The sequence below is a fragment of the Salminus brasiliensis genome, chromosome 4 (assembly GCF_030463535.1).
Source record: "Salminus brasiliensis chromosome 4, fSalBra1.hap2, whole genome shotgun sequence".
NCBI classification, from domain to species: Eukaryota; Metazoa; Chordata; class Actinopteri; order Characiformes; family Bryconidae; genus Salminus; species Salminus brasiliensis.
The window spans coordinates 24229712-24255696 of NC_132881.1; the positions used below are offsets into that span (position 1 = coordinate 24229712).

At 41.5% G+C, this 25985-nt stretch overlaps 1 protein-coding gene across 1 annotated transcript in view; it reads left to right on the top strand.

The window, feature by feature from the left end:
* The window catches only part of pkdcca (protein kinase domain containing, cytoplasmic a), a 34388-nt gene extending 8655 nt beyond the window's left edge, over nt 1-25733 (top strand). The window contains exons 2-7 of the mRNA XM_072677691.1: nt 6480-6602; nt 12247-12515; nt 12833-12912; nt 13985-14092; nt 22480-22653; nt 24318-25733. Coding sequence (XP_072533792.1) covers nt 6480-6602; nt 12247-12515; nt 12833-12912; nt 13985-14092; nt 22480-22653; nt 24318-24403 — 840 coding nt within the window. The 3' untranslated portion in view covers nt 24404-25733. The remainder of the gene's footprint in view (nt 1-6479; nt 6603-12246; nt 12516-12832; nt 12913-13984; nt 14093-22479; nt 22654-24317) is intronic.
* Nucleotides 25734-25985: the final 252 nt, after the last annotated feature.

A 25985-nucleotide genomic window follows, 5' to 3' on the forward strand; every position in this document is an offset into this window, starting at 1 on the left:
TAGAATATTTCATTTAATTTTATTAAGTCCAACGAACACAAGTTGGTTTGGTGTCATGGCCAGTGATGCCAGGAAAGAGACAAATGTCTAAAAAAACAAAAGCAGATCAGACCCAGTCAAATCACTTATGTTACATATATTACATTAAGCTTTCACGGTGCCCTGTAAAACAGTTTCACACTGCAGTCTAGGAACTTTTTTGTTGCCTTCTGAGTATGTTTCTCACTGCGGCAGGCTGTGAATAATGTCTAGGGTGCCAATAGTTTAGAACAGTGCTAGAACAATGTGCTAGAACATCAGTTTAAGCCATACAGTCTATTTAAAATGCCTGAATTACCCCTTACCCAAATCTATCCTTGATTTCTACTCTCTAAAATGCAATCCAGGATTTCCTGCTGATCTGATACCTCAGTACTCAACAGAAGAGCCTTTCAGGGCATGGTTAGAAATCTTTATTTCTATCAGGGCACACACACATAAACACACCCATGATTTTTATATATATATAAAGAAACGTAATTCATTAAAAGTTTACAAGCTAATCAAGCTGAAAACCTGTGTTTATTTTTCTACACCCTTCCCACCTAACGTACTGGGCTGTTGGCTATCAGTGATGTGTAAGATTTCCCTAAATGATAAACAGAGGCTCGGTGAATCCGGGCCGTGGTGTGTTCCAGTGATTAAACCTGATGGAATTCCTGAGTGAAAGTGCTTACTCTGTGCTCATCAGGGGTGCGGTGTGTGAATGTCTCGGGACAGCGGGTCCAGGGCTGCGGGAGGAAATGAGGGGAGCTCTCCTAAAGACAGGCTTACAGTGCTGCTCACTCTCTTAACCGGCTTATCCTGTTGTGGTCCTGTAGGTAGGCTAACAAGCTGAGAAGAGCTGAGGAGAGTGCTAATGTCTATCTTACTGTCTCACGCTCATCTGCATACTCTTTTATTCGGAGACATTGTTTTTATATGCATGTCTATAGCGTTGCCCTTGGCCAAGACTTTTCCTTGAGTCTATGCGTTTAAGTCATTGTGCCTCGGTCGCTTCTGTTAAGAACCTGTTCTTAAGAAGATCTCACAGTTATTCTTAAGTGTTGCTGAAAGTAAAGCATAGGTCATGGACAAGCATGGCGTGTTTATACTAATATTGCGTCAGTTTGGAAGCCCTCAATAAGGTTTAATGCCGTTTTAATTGCTCCATTAAAAGACAGCGAGGCTCAACGATAGGATTGATTCTCAGTTTAGAGGGAGAAATGACTCAGAAGCCTCATTCTCTCCAAACTCTGATGGAAATAAGGCCCTGAGTTACCCCAGTTACACCCAGTTCACACTCAAACCTCATCCCTCCACTCAGAAAATCACCACCCATACAGGTCATGAAATCAGGATTGCACTCCTCTCACTGAGCCCCTCTTGTTCTAGCGGACAGTTGCTCGTTCAGTGACCCTGAGCCATGAACACTTGGCTGCCACTGCCCTGTCCTGTTACGTCCCTGGACAAATACCACCATCTCCATGGCCGTTTTGATGCACTGCCAGGGCACGCTCATTAAAAGTGCGTGCATGCGTGTGTGTGTGTGTGTGTGTGTGCGTTGACGTGGTCCGGCGCTGTGTGTATTTACCAATTAATAACGCCTCACACAGAAATGTTTTTGTGCAGACGCTGGAACGTTGCTGTATGAGCTGGATTGGGGCTGGGCAGTTAAGTAGAGGGCTGAAGGTACACGAAGAGTAGCAGTTGGAGTTCGTCTCCAGAGGTTTCTCTCATTTATCGGGGCGTAACATGCATGAAATGAGCTTCTCATGCATTATGTACTACAGTCTGTAGGTTTATCATTAGAGCTTTATACCAGGACTGGGCAGTAGGACAACACGATATTGCTAGTGTGATCATTTATGCGATTAGACCAAGAATAGACAGCATATAAACAACAGCAGCTGGTGTATAGTGAATAATTAATGAGCAAGTAGCTATTTGTCATATCTTCTCATCTCATATATGCTATATATCTTCTCCTATTAATTAATTCGTAATAATTGTCAACTTTTTTTCTTGCAAAAACTATTTGTATTCATAGTTATACAGTGTTTTATATGTACTGGTACTGGTACACATTTTGATGATATATTTTTGCCATATCGTCCACTCTTACCTCTAACATTTGAGCTATGGACAGAAACTCGTAATGTGCTGTTTACACACATATATGGCATGAACGCACTAGCCACACTAGCCCTTTTCGGCCATTGCAGTGTGAGATATGCAGGACTGGAAAGCTCACATACTCGATTCTGGCTTCACTGCGGAAAGTGTCGTAACTCTTCCCCGCTCTGTTACTGTACGCGTGGGATGCCGAGATGCCTGCCGTGATTCATGGCTTTTTCTTCACTTTTAATGAAGAGACATCTCAGTGCATTGCGAGCCTGAAACCTCCACTTGAAGGCAACAAAATCACACAAATCCAGAAATAAGTAGGTATTAAGGCTCTCTGTGAGAGCGGCTTTCAAAAATGAAAAGGAAAACACAGCGGAATCTGCTGTACATGCTCACTTCTCCCCCATATTTCTCTGAAATGAGTGAACTCCTGGAGGAGGATCCTGCTTTCTTGCTATACCTCCTGAAATGGACTGGGGGGGGGGGGGGGGGGGGGTGTGGTATTAATAAAAAAAAAACCAAGTCATATAGAAAATGCAGGATTAGGAAAAATAGGAAATACCCATTCAAATGTGCAGCCCATTCTGGCATGATCTCACGACAGCTACCAGATACATGGAACAGAATTTCACTGACCATGACAAAAAAAGAAACAGTTCATTTACACTCAGGTTAGGGATATAAACCTTTAGGAATCTTCGGAAACGCCCGACAGCTCTTCAGCAGCTCAGCCACTCTGAGTGAACCAGTAAGTTTACTTTTAATGATAACCTAGGCTGCAGAAATATACGTTCACTGCTTGTCTCTGTGTCCAGTTTCAGATGGGAAATGAAGCCAGCTTTCCAAACTCAGCACTCTGTATCATTACACATACATGCAGCTGATTTAGTAACTGTAGAAAAGCATATTTTAGTTAGCTGGAATAAAATCCTTGTACAATGACTTCCATTGAAATTATCCTTCTCCTGTAAAGTTAACATTTTGGAGATGTAAGGTTTTTGACTGATCGTGGCAGTATTATAGTTATCTAGTGTAACACAGTATCGCTATTGGGGAGCACTGATATTAGAAAGCTTATTGACTCCCTACGTTTGTTTTTTGTTTTTTTGTTTTTTTTTTCATTAAAATTTTTTGTTTGCATATTTTGTCATGGAATCAAATATTCAAACAACCAGTAAAAGCCAATCATAAATATTTATCACTACACAGAATAAAGAGCTTAGCAAGATTATGCTTCCCTATTTGCATGTGTTCTGCACTGTGGCAGGTTTAATTGTTTCATGATTTTATTTGTTCAGTTACTCAACCAATAAATGTTGTTCTTTTAAGCTTATTGTATCTTGTTTGGAATAAGATATTAAAAAGTTTAACCTATAAAAATGTGGAACATCATAAATGTCAGCATTTATAGCCATATGTCCAGGATTTAAGTCAGAGTTGGTAAAGGTACTCTGTATCGGCAAATACTTAAAAATCTGGTATTGGTATCAGAAAGGAAAAAGTAATATTGGTACATCCCTACTGGGTAGTTTGGTTAACTGTAGTTTTTATGCTTTTAGAAAAGTATATTCTAGGTAGTTTGGCTAATGCAGCCAAACATTAGTGTCAGTCTCCTTAAGCACAGCATGACTGAATTTTATGAAAGTCATTCTCAAAAATATATAAAACCACATTTAAAAAGCAGGCACCTCAAACTTGGGGAAAATTCGAATGTATTTTTAGCCAAGCTTACAACCTGACCATGTAGCTTCTTTACATATTACCTTAACCTTCTAACATATTTCTAACTGCTTAGAGTTCAAGCATGTATTCCACAAAGATCTAAATAAGAAATAACTGTATTTTAAACGTTATTTACTTTTTCAGGCTTGAGATTTCCTTTTAACTGTATCTTGAGCTGATTAGTCCCTGACAGTCCCTGTGTTTATTTCTGTTAGGAATTTCTGAAGGGAAAAATGTAAATCAATTTATCCCATCACATGAAACCAAGACGTAGCTTGATGATTTTTTGGCAGCAGTTCGGTTTAGAGGGGGATTAATGTGGAGGAGTTATTCTGTGTGTTACACGCTTGCGATGGTTCCTCTGCCGTGCTGAGGCTACAAAATAATACAAACTCTGCCTTAGAAAAATATTGTCCTACATTCTCCTCAAAGTGCAGCTAAACTAACGCCAGCACTTTTCGAACGGTGGTCACGGAAAGCTCTTGTGCTTCGGTCCACTGCTGCTATACTCGAGCAGGTCAAGCAGGACTGGCGAGATGCACAGACTGTGGTAGTAAACGACCCTGGACAGGACAGGCAGGCTGACCTTTAACCCAGGTCAGACAAATAGGCACCGTGTGGCTGAGCAGACAAGCAACACAGCTCTGTGCAGAGCACTGTTATCTTCCTCACAGAACACTCGCTGCAGCCGGGGAGTCTACCACACACACACACACACACATACACACACGCATACACATGTACAGTCGCAGTATTGCTTGCATGGTATGAAGGCGAACAAATAAACATGCACACACACGTATACACACTCGTGCACTCTGCTTAGATGAAGCATGCTGATAAAAGTCATTACTGCGTCTAATCTCAGATCGGGTCATTTTGGCAAACCCTGGGAAAACTCCCCCTTTGCATAGGGATGAACTGATATGGGAACTGTGGAAAAATGCAGATATCCAGTATTTGCATATCTGCGAATGCTGACACCTATAAATAAAATGTAAAAAAGGGAAAAAATACAGATGACCTAAACCCTCAGCTCTTCTGGAGTGCAGTAAATACATCAGCACCCAGGAACTTACAAGCGGCATCTGCTTGGAGCTAGAAGGTCAGACCCCTTTGATTAGTGGGGTTAGGACTAAGATATGTAACAGGGTTAAAGGTAGGAAACACTTCCGTCATGGACATGGAAGGTAGAGAGCAGGGGTTTTAGGAATGTTCCTCCTCTCACAATTTCATTATTTTATCACATATCTAATCTGCCACCCATAGACACTGTAGTAATGTTGTGAGGGTGTTTTTTTTTTCTCGGATGGTTCACTCAAACCGTCCAAAAGTGTGGAAAGTGTGTGTCAGTCAGTTGCAAGGGCACTCCGTCAACATCTGCCCAAAGTTCCTCTTAACCCACAAGGCTGGCACTATGGCTCTATAACAGTGCCATCTATAACTTTGTCCCCTTGCTAAAAATGTCCCAGACGCACCCAAACTGTGGCTGCAGTGCTTTTCCAATTTGTGTAAGTGTGTGCATGTGTGTGTGTGTGTGTGTGCAGGCTTTGCTAAGCAACGCTAAGAAGCATGGCTTTGGCATTGGTCATTTTTAGCATTTGGCTATTGTATCCGCTGTGAGTGATTGGCATTGTTATGAAGCGTGAGCCGGCGATCCCCGTTTGGAGAGGAGTTACTTCTGAAATAGATGTTTGCATTCTGTTTGCAGGTGTCAGCACGTTCACAGGTGGACGATCATGGATTAGCTAGCCTTGTGGAAGAGGATAGTTTTACATACGCGTTCTCTCCTAAAATAAAGGCCAACACATGCACGCAAGAACACACTCACACTCGCACACACTTCATTAAGCATTCTAATGTAATAGAGAAGCCTGTGCTCTAATAGGCTTTGCAGGGTTCGATTGCATGCAGCTCAGGTGAACTTCGGCTCACGAACAAAGTAAAAACATCAAATAAAAGCACGGAAGAAAAATGTGCCTGATCCGCTACCACACGAGGTCGGTTTTCCCCCCTCTCTTGTTGCCGCAGACTCCAGCGGTGGTATGGGCCCGTCACGCTGCCATAGGTTGTTTTCCTTTCAGATGAAATTTCATGCTGTTTAATTTTAACTAGCTTCTCGGACTCAAATTAGCTTATGAAAATGTTGCTGTAAGCAAAGCGCCAAACGCAGCAGCGAGAACGACTCGACAGCACGCAGGGGAAACGCAGGAGTCTTAGTGAATCTGCATCCGAGAGATTTTTCAGAAATCTGCCTGCTCCGTTCACGCATAGGCGTGCAGTCAAATTTCCTCATTGGAATTCCACACGGCAGCTCAGCGGCTCGGTCTGTGCGGCGTCTTACACAACGCAAAGCGTTAAAGTGCTGGACGGGCTCTGAGTCTAAAGCGCAGCGCAGGATTTACTCTTATCTTTAACCTGATCCTGCACTTTCCCTGCCGGCCCTCTGCAATGACAGACAGACACACAAATCTGCCCCATCTGAGTCAAAACAGTGAAATTCTACACAGTGCTGTTATCTGCCCAGTCAGGGCTTAGTGATTGACGGTCTAATGTCTCTCTCTCTCTCTCTCTCTCTCTCTCTCTCTCTTTCTCTCTTTTTGTTCCTTCAGCTGTACGGGTACTGCTACCAGGACAGCAACGACATAAAGGACACTGTGACGGCCATCACGGAGCTGGGCAGCCCTCTGGAGATGATCCAGTTGCTGCAGACACCCTGGGAGGAGAGATTCAGGGTGAGTCAGCGACGGCAGCCGCCATATCACACATTCCATCAACCGTCTGTCTGCTGCTGAAGGAAGAGTGGGAGGGGTTTCAGGGAACTGCTTATACTGTACATAAGAACAGTTAGGACGGGGCGTTCAGTCAGACGTGAACACATCCACTGAAAACAGATTCAACTCTAACTTCCTGAAAAGGAGCTGGTCAAGTTGACTGAATTAATGAACGATTTGAATCAGCCCTTAAAAAACTGCGTGCAACCACTGGAGTGAGGAACGACCTGGCATTTAACATTTATCAAAAAATCATCTACAGACTCTCATAATAGTCAGAAAGTAAAAAAATAATATCTTAACATGGCCTAGCCTGAAGCAACTTGAGTAAGAGTGTAACAGGTCATGGAAACTACATTACTGACTTCACTATAGAACTGCAATGTATATCTAATCTATGTATATCCAGCGTCTGTCAGTATACAAACTAAAGTTTCTCGCCATTGTTCTCCTTTTCTGATCCCTTTTTGATCAAAAAAATAAATAGCCAAAGTCGAAAATGAGAGGAGCAGCAACGCAGTTCAGGTTCTCAACCAACAGAAAAAAAAAATCAGTTGAATGAGTAAATGAATGGGAATGGCTAAAGTGGAACTGAGGAAAGGGTAAATAACCTTCTGTGTGCACTCTCTGCCCAACTGGCCGGTTTTGAAGGAAGTTGGTAAAGGGCTTGGGTAGGCTGGGCACCATCCAGCTCTCAGCACTCTCTCTGCATCCTGTTTCCCCTGAGGGCCGGCATAACTCGTGCCCAGCTGACCCAACTAATCTTTATCACCACTGCCACCCATGATAATTATTTCCTATTGCTTCCTGTGGCAGCAGCAGGTCTTCCTTAGGGAGAAAGAAATCAGTCCAGTGTACAAAATCACAGCACAGGCCCTTTATAACACTCACTCAGTACACTGAGCAAATGGTGCTTTGAATGTACGCACTGAAAACAGTGGAATTTACCAGATTTAACCCTTTCACAAGTACAGTTCCAGTTCAACTTGCTGTTTCTCGTTATTATTTATTTATTATTCTGGTTATTATGGTCCCAACCGTGGGATTTGGACATTCGGCTGATTGTTTGATGGGGATGTTGTTGTTGTTTTTTTAAAACTTTTTTCTATCAGTTCAGCTATTAATTCAGACGAATACAAGAATCAGTCACCACAATATTAAAATGTGCAGAAACAGTTGTAAAAGCAATCAGCACAGGATCAATGATCTGATGATGTCTGCGTGTACTTATAGACTGCTGATTTCCCACAGTGTTTTGTAGATGATGTCTGATGTAGAGCTGGAGCTGTGTAAAGAGATGTGCACATTCTAAAAGAACTCTCTCTGAGTGGACCGTCACAGACCTTCAGAGCTCAAGAAAGGGATAAATGTTGCAAGTGGTTGCAAATGAATAAAAGGTGTTGCGTCAACACATTTCCTTTCTATACGTTCACTAGCCAGAACTGTGTTGATGCACCACATTTAAATCATGTAGACTTTTTAGTGCATGACTCAAATGTGTCAAAGGGTTACATGCGAATTTATGATGTTATGCTAACAGAATTGTTGTCTTTTAGTCTTTAGACTTTCACAAGAATTGTGTAACACATTTTATTTATGTGCTACCATTTAACACATGGGACTCATGTCAGTAGAGTCTTTCAGTGTATGATCTGCATTGATTTAGAGTTTATACAGTTTTATGATAACTTAAAATCATTCATATAGATAAAGACCCATACACTGAATAATAATAATAATAATAATAATAATAGTAATACTAATACTACTAATAATAATAACACAATGACTGACCCAACCAACAAAACCTATTTTAGATGTTTTATTGTATTGTCATGTTTCCTGGCTCTCCCCCTATACCTGTCAACCCAATGAACTACGCTACCAAGAATTCCACTATTCACTCGCACAAATTTCCACTCGCACTTCCACAAACTGCCTGTCAACTAATCATGGACAGTTCTCATGTTCTAATTCAGCTCCCCTGTTATTTCCTTGCTTTCGTTTTTTTTTTTTACCTCTTTGCGATGTGTTGTAAATTTTTTCGTAGCATATCAAGTGTTTTTCTCCTGTTTTAGTCTGTAGTGTTTGACCCCGTATTGTTGTTTAGCCTTCATTTGCCCTTTTGTTCTATTTGCCGATTCTCTTTTGATTGTTTGGTTTTGGACTCTCCCATTTTTTTACTGCAATTGTGACACATCCATGTATCTGGTTCTGCTCTGCACGTCCAGTTTTCGCATCGTCCGTTCAACATTAAACACAACCTTCACATGTACATATATATATATATATATAGTCCAGGACATGTATATAGTCCTGTTTAAAAACAATCAAAAGTTATTACATTAAATACATATATTCACTTTAAGTACCCTGATACTGAATTGTACAAAACATGTGCACATATCCATTCATCTGTAGCTGCAGATACCCACACATGTACATAAGAGCTTTCCCTTAAATATATGCCACCACACATACTCACACATGCGTGAGCACACACACACACATACAGGCCAGCATTGGTGGAAGCACATTTCCGTGCTCTGCTGTGGAGCACGCCACACTCATCTATGTGTCATCACAGCAGTGTACAACTCAACAGAGCAATTCATAACTGAACTCAGCGTGGACTCGTCATCCCTTCAACACTCTGATTGCTTTTCAAGTTCGAGAATGGCTTTGCATTACCAATTCTAATTTCCCTCAAATGAGGGCCTGGACCAGGACCTGTAGAGCTGCTTTGCCGCATGCTTCAGTATTCTGGGAAGCGTATTTGCAGAGTGAACTCCAGTTCGATTTCCTGATACCTCAGAAAAAGTGAATTAATTTTGAGCATGGAATAATGAAGGCTTTTAGAAGGGGTGAATAGAAAATAATAAATTCTTCATCTAACTTCAGTGGCTGTGGAAAACAAACTTTTTTAGTAAATTACTTTTTTCTATTAAATTATTTTTTATATATAACATATAAACAATTGATCTTGGCTTTAAATTCCTTATTTAGTTCTTCTGTTTTTAACAGACTTCACTACGTGATCCGTCCTCCATCGGAGGGATTTCTTTGTCTGACTCCTTCGCTCAGATCTTTCACTTCTTACGTGCATCTTTGAACTAGCCTTGCTTCTGTGTCCTGTACATTTTCCCTCCCTTTTACTCTGTAAAGTTCCGTCCAGCCATGTGCCATGCTGAACAAAAGAGACACCCGCCGCAGTGAACGCCTTAGCAGCATTTGAATTGCATATGAGGCACTAATAGGCTCTGGGGAAGCCAGAGAAACTGCTGACTACCAAACGGCTCATTTAGATCCAGAGCCATTTCCTGTGCACGATGACGAAGGCTTTCATAGTCAGGCCTGCTTGACCGCGTCCACCTACACACCAGCAGCCAGAGACGCACACACGTACACGAGGGTTCATTACCAAATTAAGGCAGACAGTTGAAGATGTGGATATGCACTATGCGGTTACATTAACCGCCTGTAAACACCACGTAGCGTCACTGTTATATCAAAACCGTAGCCTCTAAAATGTGTATGATGAACGAACCAACACAAATGATCCAAAATGACAATTTGAAAATTAAAAGGTGAGTGAAATGGCTTTTAGAGGACCTGAACAGCATTAGATAAATCATTTTAGAAATGTTTAGAAAGATTTTACTATAAAATGGGAATTAATTATCGTGCATTATAATACGCAACTCTCTCAACCTCCACTAAGTTATTCTTTTGAAAACAGGATTGATTTACTATCAGTTAGCAATGTCAGAGGATTAAAACATATTTATTTGTGTCTCCAAAAACTTCATCTTATAATAAGATGAAGAAACAGTTCTGTATGGTTTTAGGAACGTCAAACGTCCATTTCTAACCTAACCCCTAGGTTTCAGTTGGGTTTTCTTTCTCTCCAGTTGTCCTATTCTTCTGCTTGATTACAAAATAACAATGCTTGAATAAAACATAACCAGACTCACACACGACACACACACAGTCCACCGGGCAGCCCGACCTTACCCAGTGGCTCCTAATCCGGAGTACATTAAAAACAGCTTTTGTGTGGTGTGAAAGGCAGGCGCGGTGTTCCCTCCTCCCTTTCCTTCCCACCGCTTTTGTTCGTCCTGCTTTTCAGCGCTCCACTGGCAGTGGGGATTTGGCTAGGGCCTGAGTGCCAGGTCTCTTCTTCGACACCAGCGGCCTTCTGCTATCCCCAGACTGACCTCTAACACCCTCATACACAATAAGAGCACTAATTCCCAAGGCACGCACACACACACACACATTGAAGTGGTGCTTTGAGAGATTAAGTGGTGATTGTAGTGCTAAGGCAGTTGCTCCCAGACACCCACAATGATGCACATGCACATTGAGTGGCATGGTCCTTTAGGGAAGACGCTGACTTAAAATCTCTAGGGTTTAGCTTGTCCTGAAGTAACGTTTCTGAATGCGATTCTGGATTAGCGGGCTTTTCCTGAATCACAAAAAATCACAATGCTGGATGCAGTGCAAAGTAATGTGTTATTAGTTATTAGAGTCACATTACAGGTTCTGATGTAGTAAGGGTTCTCCTTTGCGTGCTTTACTCTTATGCCGGCAAGAGAACAATATTAATTATCAAATTAATTATCAAACATATTTCTTCTGAATATACTGTATTACCTTTGTCTGTGCTAGTATATACAGGTAATTCACACATGTATGTGCATCAACTTAATGCATGATTCTAATTGTGAATATGAGCAGCGCAGCTGAAAAGTAGGAAGTGCTACAAACTTACCAAGAAATCATTATAAAGTAATAAGTAAATTATGAAATAATTTATAATGAAATAAAGTAATAATAATAATAATAATCCCATTACTGTTAGAGTAATACATACCTGGGTAATGCCTAAAGTAATCCCATTACTGTTAGAGTAATAAATATCTGGGTAATGCCTAAAGTAATCCCATTACAGTTAGAGTAATAAATACCTGGGTAATGCCTAAAGTAGTCCCATTACAGTTAGAGTAATAAATATCTGGGTAATGACTAAAGTAGTCCCATTACAGTTAGAGTAATAAATATCTGAGTAAGTAACTAAAGTAATCCATTACAATTAGAGTAATAAGTACATTTACTATGTAAAGTAATCCCATTACAATAACTAATAACTACATAATTATTAATTTATTTAACTTAGTAAAAATAGTAATTCCATTACAATTACAATAAGTAATCACTGAGAAATAAGTAAAGTAATACCATTACAATTAGAGTAATAAATAAACATCTCAGTAAAAAGTAAAGTAATCCCATTACAATAACTAATAAATAAATAATTAGTCATTCATAAATGACTGAGTAAAATTAGTAATGCCATTACAATTAGAATAGTAATTACTGAGTAATAAGTAAAGTAATACCATTACAATTAGAGTAATAAATAAATATCTCAGTAAAAAGTAAAGTATGCAATTAGTTTGATACATAAATATTTCAGTAGTAAGTAAAGCAATCCTATTACAATCAAAGTAATAAATAAATGTCTCAATAATAAGTAAGTATTACTGAGTAATAAGTAAAGTAAGTAATTTGTAATGGATTACTTCTTTTTTTTTCTGTGTAGATCTGTCTGAGTCTGGTGCGCTTGCTGCATTATCTGGCCCATTCGCCACTGGGCTCTCTCACCCTGCTGGACTTTAGGCCCAGGCAGTTTGTGCTGGTGGATGGTGAGCTAAAGGTGACAGATCTGGACGATGCCAGTGTGGAGGAGACGCCCTGCTCCTCCTCTGCAGACTGCCTGCTGGAGTTCCCCGCCCGCAACTTCACCCTTCAGTGCAGCAGTGGGCGCTGCCAGGGCATCAACGAGAAGAGGAACCTCTACAACGCCTACAGGTGAGCCTGGGTCATGAACTGCAGATTACAGCTGTGGTTAAAGGAAGAGTATGAGTTTATCCTTATCAGCCAAGACATGTTTAATATCTGTAGCATATAAGGAGCAGTTAACATTGCAAATCAGAATCATTACAGATCAAGCCTCAAATAGGCTTGCTTTCTAATACTGTATGGAATACAGTTATCAATACAAAAAGGACGTAGCTGCAAAATCAGCTTTCCCATGTTCCAAATTACATGACACTAGATGTCTTAGGGGAGTTAGCTTAGCTGGATCATGCCCAAAGTGTTCCAAGGCCTTTTTCTCTTGTATGCAGATTCTTCTTTACCTACCTGCTGCCTCACAGTGCCCCCCCAGCCCTGAGGCCTCTTCTCGAAAAGATCGTCAACTCCACAGGTCAGTGTGCTTTCTATCACACAGCACATGAGTAAAACACTTCCACATATTCTCCTCTTCTGTAGTTATGTAGTCTGTAGTGTGTAGTGCGTATATATATGAACAGACATTTTAACCAAGTATGTAGCACTATATGAGCTAACGAGAAGCATAGAGAGTGACTTTGACTGGAAAAAGTCTCAAAGACGATGAGGACTGAAAACACTGAGAGGATCCACAACTCCAGAAGAGACATCATCGTCCTGTGATTAACTCTAGAAAGTGGAATTAGGATGTAGTAGAAGAATTCTCAGACGGAGGAGAGATCTGTTCAATAAGCCAAAGGCTAATGTTAGATATCTGTTCAAGAATGAACTCAACAGAAATCGATCTAGAGGACTACCTGTTGTGTTAAATACACAGTATAGAGACTAGTAGGGTGTAGCTGTAGCAGCTCTGCTCGGATCATTTTGGCGCTTTACCTGACCCAACTAAGCAGTTGAGTCTGATTATGTGTTACAGCAGGGAAAAAACACCGAAATGAACAGAGCAAGATTGGAAAGCCCTTTTGTAAGGCATGTGTGTGAATGTCCAGGAACAAACAAGGAGTTTATGCAGGCACTGGCAGTGATGACGTTAAATACAAACTATGACAGGATTTGGCCTGATCTTTAAGCTTCCTCGCTTCCTTGCGGCCCCTTTTTACAGCTTTTTTTTCCGTGCTCTGGTATGTCATCCAACGCCCGTTTAGTCTTTTTTTTGTCAGTGCTATCTATCAGCTTCTTCATCAAGGTGATGGTATGTCATATAGCCTTTGAAATCTGCTCTTCTTGGGCAAAACAGGCCGTGAAGCCGCGGGTAGCATGGGTGGGCTTTGGTGCTGATGCTATCACTCTCTCTCGCTTCCTCGCTCTCTCTCTCCTCGTAAAAAGCCCTCTCTGGAACGTGGCTTAGCACGGTTTTGGCATGCACAGTTACGCTACATGTCATTTGCCATAAACTGACTGGGTCGGGGTTAGCAGGCTGAATGTTGACCATGAACTGTCTGAGCTCAGCATGTAAGCAATGCGTTATGTGAATATGTGTGTTTCAGGGGAGCTTCTCTGGGGCACTGAGGAGACTCTGGCTCACCTTGAGAAGGCGCTGGACATATACAGGAATGGACAGTACCTCATGAACGACACACAGACACACAAAACAGGTACACACACTGACACAGGTTTTTGTTTGTTTGTTTTTGTTTATTTTAACAAACAGAAGAAAGACGGGCAGGCGCGACCCTGTCGAAGGCAATGCAGGATGCAAATGTAATATAACAGCTAGGGCTGTAACAACACGGTCTGTTGTATTGCGTCATTTGAGGCAAGTCCCTTGATTCCATACACACTGGCACCAAACAATACATTCTACAGTCTGAAGCAAATTAAGGTGCTTGCGGTTACCACTTGAGCCCAGGCTGGCATGTCAGCTCACATTTAGCTCAAGACTAAGGCCTTAGCTCGCAGATAAAGGCTCTAATATTTAATGACTGTAATACTGAATGCTGCAATAAACTGCATTGTTAACGCTAATGAAAAAAACTACAGTAACGCTAGGGTCATTTTCACAGGACTTGTATAAGAATCTTACTGTAAATTCGGACAGTTTTATTGACGGTTGGATACAGGATACTGCACTAGTAAACACTTCATAAGCAAGAGAATGGTTGGTGTAGCGCAGTGAGAAATAACATTGCCCTTTATGCAGTAGACTAAGGACCTTTTCACACAGAGTCATGGTTTCTTTTGCATATGTGAACATGTCAAACCACCTCAGACCCCTCTAAACGACCCCAAAAACGAACTGAACTGAGACCACCTCTGAAGAAGGTCTCAGTTTGGTTCATTTAATGTTTGTTTTGATTCGAGCATTGTGAAAAGGAAACGGCCCATGTTTTTTTTGTTTCATGAATAAAGTCCAGAGCCTGGCCTTAACCAGCTACAATTCTCACCGATTAAAAACAGCTAGACAAAAATCTCTGCACAAGGACTCGTGTGTCAGGAAGTGTCTTTCTTTGAAGAACTAGATGAAATTTGGGGAATTTGGGAAGTGCATGTGCAAACCCCGCATAGGTCCTTGTGTTACATAGCTGGGTCTGAGTTCCAAATGAGTTGCGGCGGTCTGAGATCTTATCAGCGCTAAAGAGGAGCAGAAAAAGAACTCAGTCCTCTTTAAAGTTCACTTACAGTGTGAACACAAAAAGCACTAAGGTCATTGCTGGTTTCCTTTCAGGTTCACTCTAGCAGAACTGAGTTCTGGGTTCATCTAAAAAGTGCTATATGAGAAAACGCCCTAGGGTTCAATTCCCCAGACGGGCAAGCACACCACACTACACCAATTAGAGTTCTTGAACAAGACTCCTAACGCTACATTTACGACTCAACGATTCAAATGTAGAGTATTTGCTATTTCAGACTATTTCGTGCAAGCATTTGATAATGTAAGAGATGGAGAGAATTCAGAACTTTGGACCCCCCGATAAGAGGAGCTAAGACTAAGAGGTATGAGTGACAGAGTGGCAGAGGCCGCTGACACGGAAGGTAGAGACGGAATTGATAGGACATTCGATTGAAAGGAGAAGGGGCTTCAGGGATGTCCGTCCTCCCATAAATACAATTAAACACTAAAGCAAGTGATATCTGTTCAGTTTCAGTTATTCTGCTACGTGGTATAGCTAAAGTAAGAGTGTGTACAACAGTACACCTGGTTGGTGTGGCACAACAGATAAAAGCACTAGCTGCCTGTGAGCTATTCCACTATTACACCATGTGGTAGACCAGGGTTCGATTCCCAGTCTGGGTGTGCTACACCAATAAGAGTTCTTGGGCAAGACTCCTAACACTACGTTGGCCCACCTCTGTAATACAAGTATCCTTGTAAGTCGCTCTGGATAAGAGCGTCAGCTAAATGCCATAAATGTAAATGTACAGGGATTTTACATAGCAATATTGCAGTATTGGAAAAACACATGAACATGATGGTATAGGAACCTGACAGTACTAAACATGCCTGACACATATGCAGAGTACAGTGAATTAAAGCTAAGAGAGTCCTCCTGCGCTGACTTTTGCACAACCCCTTCTCTCTCTGTCTCTCTCTGATCTCTGGTTTAAGTCACTTTCCTATCCTCACATTATCTGATACCATTTTAAAGTCATTACATGCAGCAGACATTCCTCTGCTTTGACTGATGAGCCTTCAAAAGTGGTTATATAATCCACTCCTCTTTCAACCCTACCTTGCTTTTCCTCAGTTTCTGCTGCACTTTATCAGGATGTTTTTGTGTCCAGTATGCACTGAAAGAATGTGTATCCGCTTTGGACAGCAGTGATATGAGGCGTATCACTATCACATTGGGAGAGAAATACATACATATGGTCACTATCGCGCAAAGACCTAAAATCTCCAAAATAGCAGAAAAAACTGTCAATGAATGTAAAAAGATTATATATAATTATAATATATATATATATAATATATAATATATATTATATATGACCCCACACATGTTTGTATATGTAAAACAAGGCAAACACTGACAGACACTGAAAAAAATTTACTATAAATTTGCTGATTTATTTAGTTTTTAAGTGTTTTTTTGTGGAAGAATTGTGTTGATTTAACACATTTTGTTAATTTGTACCACTTTTAAACCATATACCACATTTAAATCCACATGTAAACCTAAGTAAAGCAGCATTTTATTCAGCGCACTCAGGACAAATGAAACGTGATTAAAAAGATTAGAGTTTATGTAACCGCTGGAAAAGGAGGCCAGAGTGAGTTTTGACTGGCAGTTCTTTTTAATTCTTTCCTTTCAGTGTCTCCAGAGGAACAAAGGGGAGCACAGCCGTCTCTCTTCTTCCGTCTTTCACTTGCTCATTTGCTTCTCTGTTTTGACCCTTTTCTGTTTGTTCACCCGCTCACTTTCACTTTTTCCTCTTCAGGCCACTCTGTCTGCTCTTGTTCTCCCTGTTTTGCCCTCACAATCTAGAGCCCTCGCTCAGCTCTTTCTCTCTCTGTCTCCTCTCCTCGCTCCATTGGCTGCGTAAAGCAGAACGCAGATGCTTGTTGACTGACGAGGGCGTTAAGAAAGAATTGGGAATCAGGCTTGTTAACTCTTTCGAGTCACACCCCTTTCTTCCTCACTCAAAATGGCCATTAACGTGAGTTTACGTGAGTGAGTAAAGCTTTGGTGTTTGGTAGACGTCTACTGTTTTTCAGCAATTAAAACCATTAGTCGAAAAGTCAAAGTTGTTGTGTTATTATCAGGCTTCAGGAGTTCAGGTTTATGCAGGAGTACAGGCTTTATGCAGACGTACGGACTATATGTAGGAGTATGGGCTTTATTTAGGAGTAAAGACTTTATGTGGGCATACAGGCCTTATGTATGAGGACAGGCTTTATGTAGACGTACAGGCTTAATCTAGGTGTATAGACTTTATACAGAAGGCATATAAAGGCTTTATGTAAGAGTACACACAGTACAGTACCAGTCAAACGTTTAGACACACCTGATTGAATGTAAATTTAATGTTAAAGGAGCCACATCCTGAATTTTTCCTTATTTCTTACTTATTTTCATTTTATATTTGAAAACGTTTTTTTTTTGTCTGAAAATCTGTCCATTCACACAAAGAAACGTAAACATGCCGGTGCCAGAAGCCCTAATGCCTTACAAGTTTAATTGGAAAATCCTCAGAAGCAAGTAACGGCCCAAACAGACCTAAATACAGTGCAAGGCTGAAGCACATTTTGTAACAACAAAGACTTTGGTGGCTCAGTGGTCAAAGCACTGGGTTATTGATGACAGGGTGTATTGATTGTGGGTTCGAAACCCTGATTCGCTAAGCTTGCCACTGTTCGGGTCCTTGAGTAAAACCCTTAACCCTCTGCCCCCTGGGAGGTGCGGCGATAGCTGCCCATAGTTTCGAACACCTGTGCTCACTGTCACTGTGTGTGTGTATTTGCTCACTAGTTAAAGGCGGAGGCCAAATTCCATCTGTGTCTGACACAAACGGTGAATATGGTTGTCTTTGTCTTTGTCAGTTCTCAGAAATCTCCACCCCGGAGAACGGTTTCAAAAACCTTCCTTCAGTTGCCTAAAAAGCTGTGTCCTTGTGGATATAATTCCATATGTGTTATTTATTTGTGTTCATTCCTTTCTAAAGTGTGGGGGGAAAAACAAGCAAAGCACATCTGTGAGCAGGTGTGTCTGAACCTTAGACGGATGCTGTATATGTAGGATTACTCAGCGCTCCGTCTCCGCTCCGTCTCCGCTGTTAAAGAGTCTTGTAAATCGGTCCGGCTCTCGTAAAATACAGCTCAGTATCAGCGCCCGGGCTTTTCACAGACCCGGACAGAGCAGCATGTCTCTTCTCTCTCTCTCCTCCCTGCCATCCCTTCTGCCTGTAACTCTGCCGTTTAGCGAAAGCGAGAGCTCCGTAAAGCATTCATTAGACCCATAAAGTAACTAATAGTCTGCATTATTTACTGCTGACTGGCTCTTCCCTGGTATTCAAGACCAAAAGAGGGGGCGTGTGTCCCGCCCTCTCGTCCATAACACCACCGAGACACACTCCACACACTAAATTCAGCACAGACAGACGGCCCTGAGACCCCCATTCAAAAGCCATCCCTCTCTTTAACAGGACGAGGAGAGCAGAGTAGTAAATCAGTCGGCCTCTCGCCACCCTTCATACCATGTCCCCTAGAGAGAGAGAGAGAGAGAGAGAGAGAGAGAGAGAGAGAGAGAGAGAGAGAGAGAGAGAGAGAGAGAGAGAGAGAGAGAGAGAGAGAGAGAGAGAGAGAGACTCAGTGATTCATGGTTGAGCAGTTGCGAGGTTTGCAGTAATAGGGGATGTGGATGCTTTGAAGAAGCCGTTCTCCTCTCATCAAGCCTCTTGTCACAGTGTTGTGAAGCTGAACTTATAGACTAGACTTGGGCGGCACTTCATTGCACACACCCGAGTTACGTCCAGCCCGCATGCACACACATTTTGAGTGCACAGCCTCAAAGCAGAATCAGTCAAACCTATTTTTGTTAGCCACAGAGGCTTGGAATGAAAATGTTATGACCCATTATTCAGTAACTACAAGTTATTCAGTATGCAGTAAATGACTCAGTGCCTGCTATAAATCTAATATGTAGCTAATGTTGTTTGACGGCAAGGAATCAAAGTATGGGTCCACAAACAGGCCTTTAGAGTTTAACCGGTTAATCCATACATGGCATTTTCACATAAACAGTTGTGTGTTCTCAAAGTCTTTGGGTTTTCTGAGCACAAATCTAAAACATTCAAATCAATTAATCAGTTTTAATTAAAATGGGAGTTTTTCTCACTAGTGTACCAGTGTATTATCAACCAGTCTTTTGGCCACAAGGAGATCTACTGTAAAAATGATTTGTTTTCTTAAAATTTAACAGGCTGCTCAACAGGTCATAGTCCTGTTAACTTACTATTCAAAGTTCAGGGAACTCTACATTTGAAGGCACCTAGGTTACTCACGTTAAGGTAAAACATCACATTCTTTTTTATTTTGAACTGATTTTTTAACAAGACAACAGGAATTTCAGATTTGATTGGGTGTAAAAGTGTGAAACGTACAAAATCAAACAAAACCAATTGGCTTAGGTTGATATTCACCCATAACTGTAAAACAAACAATTCATAATTACTTGATTATATGAATTATAATTACCTTTTAGTAATTGTAATCACCAATTGTGTAAATATTTTCATTTTAAATGTCGTTACTGAACATTTACATCACACACACACATATACACACACACTGCTACATCACTACATAGTGCATTTATGTAATTGCATCATCACACCATCACACTTACAACCATTGCTTTCAAATTTCATTGATTTATCTACATTCTTCATTTACATATACAATATCAAAAACTGTCAAAAATAGGACAAAGAACAGAGCGTTTTCCCACTGAAACATATACAGCTTACATTTCTGGCATTTGTTTCATTGGGCAACACACATTACAGAAAATATATTTCACCCCACTGTAAACGTATCGGTCACATGAAACGACTTATGGCTGTTTGCACTGTTGTAGAATAGCACCGAGGATGTGTTCTGTATAATGAGTCCTTAATGTCTTGCATGGATGAGATCAGATCTGAGATCAGAAGAGCTCTAAAATCCACAGCAGCTCTCTGATTGAACCCACAGTTTGTGCTCTTAATGAGAAAACTGAAGAAATTCTTCTGCATCTATAGGATAGGTATGGAATGCTTTACCAGGAGAAATACAGGGATGGGTAACATATGAGTTTTAAGCAAGGAACTGATAGGGTTTGTCTGTAAAACTCCATGGTTTCAAATTGCGTACATCTGATCTCATTTTTGTCATATTGCTTTACTGACTGTTGGAATGTAGATTGAAGTTTTTTTCAGTGCATTGTGTATTTCTTGGGGTTTAATGACATTTTAACATTAGGTCGGTTCTGAATCCCTCAGCGTAAATAAGATAGTTGTCCTAGTTCTATTCCCCGTCACCATGAGAAGAAACAGACAGCCTCCTCTATTATTTCAGGAAAAAAACAATGATTTAATACAGCGTCCAGCCATTAAGAGTTGGCCCGCGAGGCCAGTTTGATGTGAGTTTTGGCCGAGTTACAGAGGCCTGTTTCTCCGCCATCCATCCTCGTTTGATTCACTCTCTCGGTTTATGTTTCCGAATACACTGAATATTTTCCTCTGGTCAAGAACAGAACAGCAAATGATTATACTTAAGACCACTGGCTAAGCTTTCTTCACTTTATTGCTTTGACAAATGTGACCGCTCGCCCATAGTGTATTCATCATTGGCTGCAGCCTGGAGATAAATTCTCCACGTCTCTTGGACGTGAGAGATGAGACTACAGCACGATTGGGTTCAGATAAATAATTTATTATTTATTTACGTTGTAAAAGCAACCAGTGGAATCATGGTTCTGAAAGAGACATACACACATTTTTTTATTCATCCACGATTACCTTAAAATTAAAAACCACAGATCTTATCGTTAGGTGAAACATTAAAAAACTCTGGCTGTCCCCGGAATACTGGCAATGTGGGCGTGTGCTTTCACTGTATACAGTCATGTGAAAAAGTTAGGACACCGTATGAACATTTTCTTTTGTCTTATATATTTAAATTAACATTTAAAGAAGTTACATACTCAGTAACTACAGGGACGTCTGTACAAACTTGTGGAGCTACTTTATGGTAATAGAAGTTTGTATAAACACTTCTAGCACCCCAGCGGTCCATAGGCTGTTTATAGGGGTTAAGCAATATTAAGAGATGGAGGTAATACTGAAGAAATGCCTTTTAAAAATCATGTGTAAAAAATATAATTAAAAGAAATGCTGTTTTGTGAGGAAAACGTTAGGACAACCTATGCCCCAATAGCTCATATTTCCTCCCCTGGCTGAAATAACTTTTTCTATACAACGTTTCCTATAATGATCTACCAGTCTCTGACATCAACTGATGTAGATCCCATGGTTGTTGGAGACGTCTTTACACTTTTTGTGCTCTGCCCTTGGGTTGAACTTGCTAGGACGTTCTGACTCTTTGGATCTCACCATGGTCATTCCACTTACTTTACCAATCAAGAGTATGACTTGTTGTACTGAATTGTTCGTCACATTACAGCACTGAATGTTCAGTGTTGGGTAGATGGGCAGAGAAAGCAGGCAGATGGAGGGAGTGTTAAGGACATTGAGAGGGTGGTTGTTAGTTTAGTTTTCTTTAGTCTCCTTGTCCTCCCATCTCTTTGTCTGTCCCTCTTTCTCCTCCTCTCTGTTTCTCTTTATCTTCTTCTCTTCTGTTCTCGAGCTGTGGTTGCCTGGTGACGCATTGTGGCTGGGGTCACGACGAGCGCCGTTTACAATGTCTGTATGAGTGTGTGTAAGTGGACACAAGTCCAGCACAGACCAACAGCAGTCTATAGACACTCCTTCTGTGCTCACACAATGAGAGAGTTCAACCTGTGCGTTAGCAAGCAATCATTGATGCACACACACACACACACACACACATACACAAAAACATACTATGCAAAATACTAATCCTACTAATTATTAAATGTAGCTACTTTAAGGTGCACCCATCGTTGACATGGGTGCTCTGTTGCTCACACACAGCTTATATAATCCTCATAGGGACGCTTTGCTAATCGAATAAACTGTCTGGGCAGACTGAGATCCAGAGCCCAATCCCCTGCGTTTACTATAGGGACCCTATGTATACTATAACTATACTATATATACTTATACACTGCTCTGAGCTTTATCCAGTACCTTTGAGATGAGTTGAAGTGGAGTTTGTGATGCAGAACTGATCTTCCAGCATCCGTCTCAGGTCACTTCATGTGACTGGGATTTGGATTTTAATAAGACTTAAATCCCATTGCTGTCTGGGATGGAATATGTAAATTTGCTCATTGCGCTGTAATTGTTACTGGTGTTTTTGTTGTACTGTAAATAAAGTCCATGTTTCCATTCTTCTCATATGCTGTTTCTTCTCTTGCAGAATATAAACGGGTGGTGGAAGCCTCTATAACTGGAGACAACTACCGCTGCTGGCCATCGTACCAGCACGACGGGTGCATGCTGGCTGTGTATGACGTCCGCGAGGCCATCGGGGTGTGCGAGAGCCACGCCCAATGCAGAGCTTTTGTCCTGACAAATCAGAGCACCTGGACAGGTAAGGAGCTCAAGTGGAGTGTAAGCGCTCATTTCTCTTCAGGACAGGTCTGCAGCTGGGACTGTAAGCCACGTGAGTTTTGTGGCAAATGCTGTGTTCAGCGTATTCAGCGAGGACTAGAGTAGTCGTGTACAGGAACGCAAGTGTATCAGTGAAGGCCGCGTGCTGACAGACAGCCTCCTGATCAAACAGCGCTGTGGCTGCCGTTGCCGCCTCCTCTCCTCAGTCATCTTTCATCACTTGCTCCCTCCCTCCGCTGCGCTCCTCCTCTCCTCCCCCTCTCAGCAGCACACAGCCACTTCATTAAAGCGGGGCCTGAAAGCAGCACATCAGCACAGCGATCGCTAATCTTTATTGAAACAGCCTTGAGCAGACTGGTCCTGCATTCCTCCTCTCCCCTCCCCCTCTTTCCATCCCTCTGACTCTTTTCCTCTACCTCTTCTTTTTCTCTTCTTCTGACAGACTCATCCTGTACATTTTCCCATCTGTCTTTCCAAGCATGCATGAACGTTTCTTTATTAACCCCTTCAACTAGCATGTTCCATTTTATTAAGCCTGATCTAGTTCTATTACTTAAAAGCCATTGCACCAATCCTGCTTTTTTTTTTTAAACCAAGGAGCAGTTTGAGACTGTGTTATAAACACAGGTTAACATTTGGTGGTTGGCGAGGGGAATGGATAACAATGCTGCTTTTCCCTGTAGCAGCTAGGGTTTGGTTCCCTGGGTCATGCCAATAAGAGTGCAAGATTCCTAATGCATGAATAAAATGCAGGTCACTTTGAAAAAGAGCATCTGCCAAATGCTATAATTAATAACCTGAGTGTATCCTAAATCTAACTTCAATACTAGAGATGGAAAAATTGATTTATGTGTCTGCATTGGCTGACATTTCTCTAATGAGCCGATCAGATCATATTCGCAATCAAGATTACAGCAGCTCTGCGTGAGACTTTTCAGTGACAGGGCGCTACAGTTCCTTGTTAAACCGCTAGATGAAACCATGGAGCCGGCGCACAACTGCAGAACCCCATTAAAGCCAACCTTGCACTCCGCTCCATGTGGTGGCTCCACTCTGTGATGTGTAAAACGAACGTGCTTCATGGAGGAAGCAGAGTGAAAATCTGGTTAAAACATCACTAACCAGATACACCCATCCTGAGAGTACATCACTTAGCCAAGTACAGCGAGTATCTGAACACAGCAGAGCTAACAAACACTGTCAACCACACAAAACCGCAACCAGCACAGACCACATTTAACCACCACCACCACCAAAAGCACAGCAGCAACAGTCGGAAAGCTAAGCTAATTTTCTGTTGACAGAGTAACTCTCATAGTTTCTCTAGTGCAGTGGTTTACCGGCCAAGCACGTCACAGTCCTTGGGAAAGACTACTAAGTGCATGCTTTTTCTAATTCATGTTTGCTTAATAATAACCAATAGATCTAGATCAGAAGACTGAGTAATCCAGTCCAGAGGGTAAGGTGTTAACACGCTCCTCTTAGCTTTCCCGTCTTCCCCCTTTTGCTCAACACTTGCGCTTATATCTCACTCCCACACTGCGTTCATTCTCCTTTCTCTGATGTCTCATTTGTACGGAATGTTCCCGGGCAGTGAGCGCTCCTCTCTGACAGTCTGCCTCTTGTTCTGCTCCTTCTTTGCAGGACACCAGCTTGTGCTCTTCAAGACGGGCTCAACCAGCTTGTCGTCGGCTAAAGGCAAGCTAGCCTACATCAGACTGGGCAGCTGAGACTGAGTGAGAGAGAGAGAAAGAAAGAGAGCATGTGGTGCCACACCACTGTCTCTCTAAATCCATCCTTTGCCAGAGGATGCAGGAGTTGAAGGTGCGGTCAAGTCATTGTCGTGATCCTCCATCCGTCCGTCAGTCAATCAGTTTCTCTGAATGATTCGCTGAAGGGGAAGGTGATCACACTGAGCTTCACCAGAGTGCAATATCAGTTTCAACGGTCTGCAGCTTGGCTTCCTGATCTGAGCTTCTGAACGGGGAGGTGGACGTGTTAGGCTTGCTGAATGCTCGAGCTGGACTCCTGCCTGTTTTTGCGTGTGCAGGTACTGTGTAGAGCTGCACAATAGAATGGTTGTTATTTAATTTACTTCTGTAAGTCTGCAAAATCTCACAAAATATTTGTTGTATGGACTTTGAGACACCAAAATTACACCATTCTGAGGATGTGCGGATGAATCCTGAATCATTTTTTGAGCAGGCATCAGCTAATTCCCATCCGATTCCGGGTATCATTGTGCATATATAGAAAAACTGTGTAAACTTGACTCCTTTAAGGATACACTATGTTTTTAAGATGTTTCAAGGGTGATGTGTAGAAGTACAGTCTCAGTAGGGTATTTCTGTCCATGTTGTGCAGCCCTAATAATGCACCTTCAGCAGACGGTCCGCATTTAACCACAGTCAGCAACCATCCAAGTCTTCTCCTTTCTCCCTCCCTATTTCCCTATTGCACCCCCACCCCCCACCCCGCCCATTCTACTCTCTTAGGTCATCAGCACTTTTTTCCACGTCTAACAGGGTCTTTATTCTCGTGCTGGGCTTTAAAAAAGCTTCCACTTTGATTCCAAATCGTTGAAAGGGTTTGTTTGTTTGTGCAGAACAAAGTTATGGTACAATTTAGGGACCTGATTAAGGACTTAAGAACAGAGCAGCGGCAACTATGAAAGTTGAGTGAAGAGACAAAGCTGAAATGCATTTTGCTGAAAATGCCACTTTTTTTTTGGACCAAATGTAACAAACAGTGTAAAATGTGGCCTGAGCCCGTTACGCTGAGTGGAGATCCAAGCTCTCTCCTGCAGTGTCCCTGACCCCTTGTAACACGGTGAACAAGGTGAATTTCTCTGTTTATGAATTTCCCAAGGAAATGTGAAGCTTTTACTTGACAGGTGAAGGATTAAATGATTGTCTGCTTTCAGGGAAAGCAATGAAATGAAACCGAAGTGGAAATGTACGTGGGTTTTGGGTTTTATGATGATATAGTGTGTGTATATAATGGCAATGCTGGTAAAAAGCAATATTTTTGTATGAAAATATAAAAGTTTTATGACTTTAACATGTTGTCTGTCATTTCTTTCATAACCAATTGTTTAACTCCTTATACCCTGTATGTAAGCCCAAAGTTCTTCACTTTCGCAGTTCTGTCATAATTAACAGTAATAATCATCAGTTTCATTGGCCCTAGAATTTAATCCAGTGGGACTCCACAAGCTATGCTTAACCAAATGCTTACCACATCACTCACTACAGTTTCAGCATTAGGATAATAACTGAATCATAGATCTATGGTTCCCCTAAACCCTAAAGA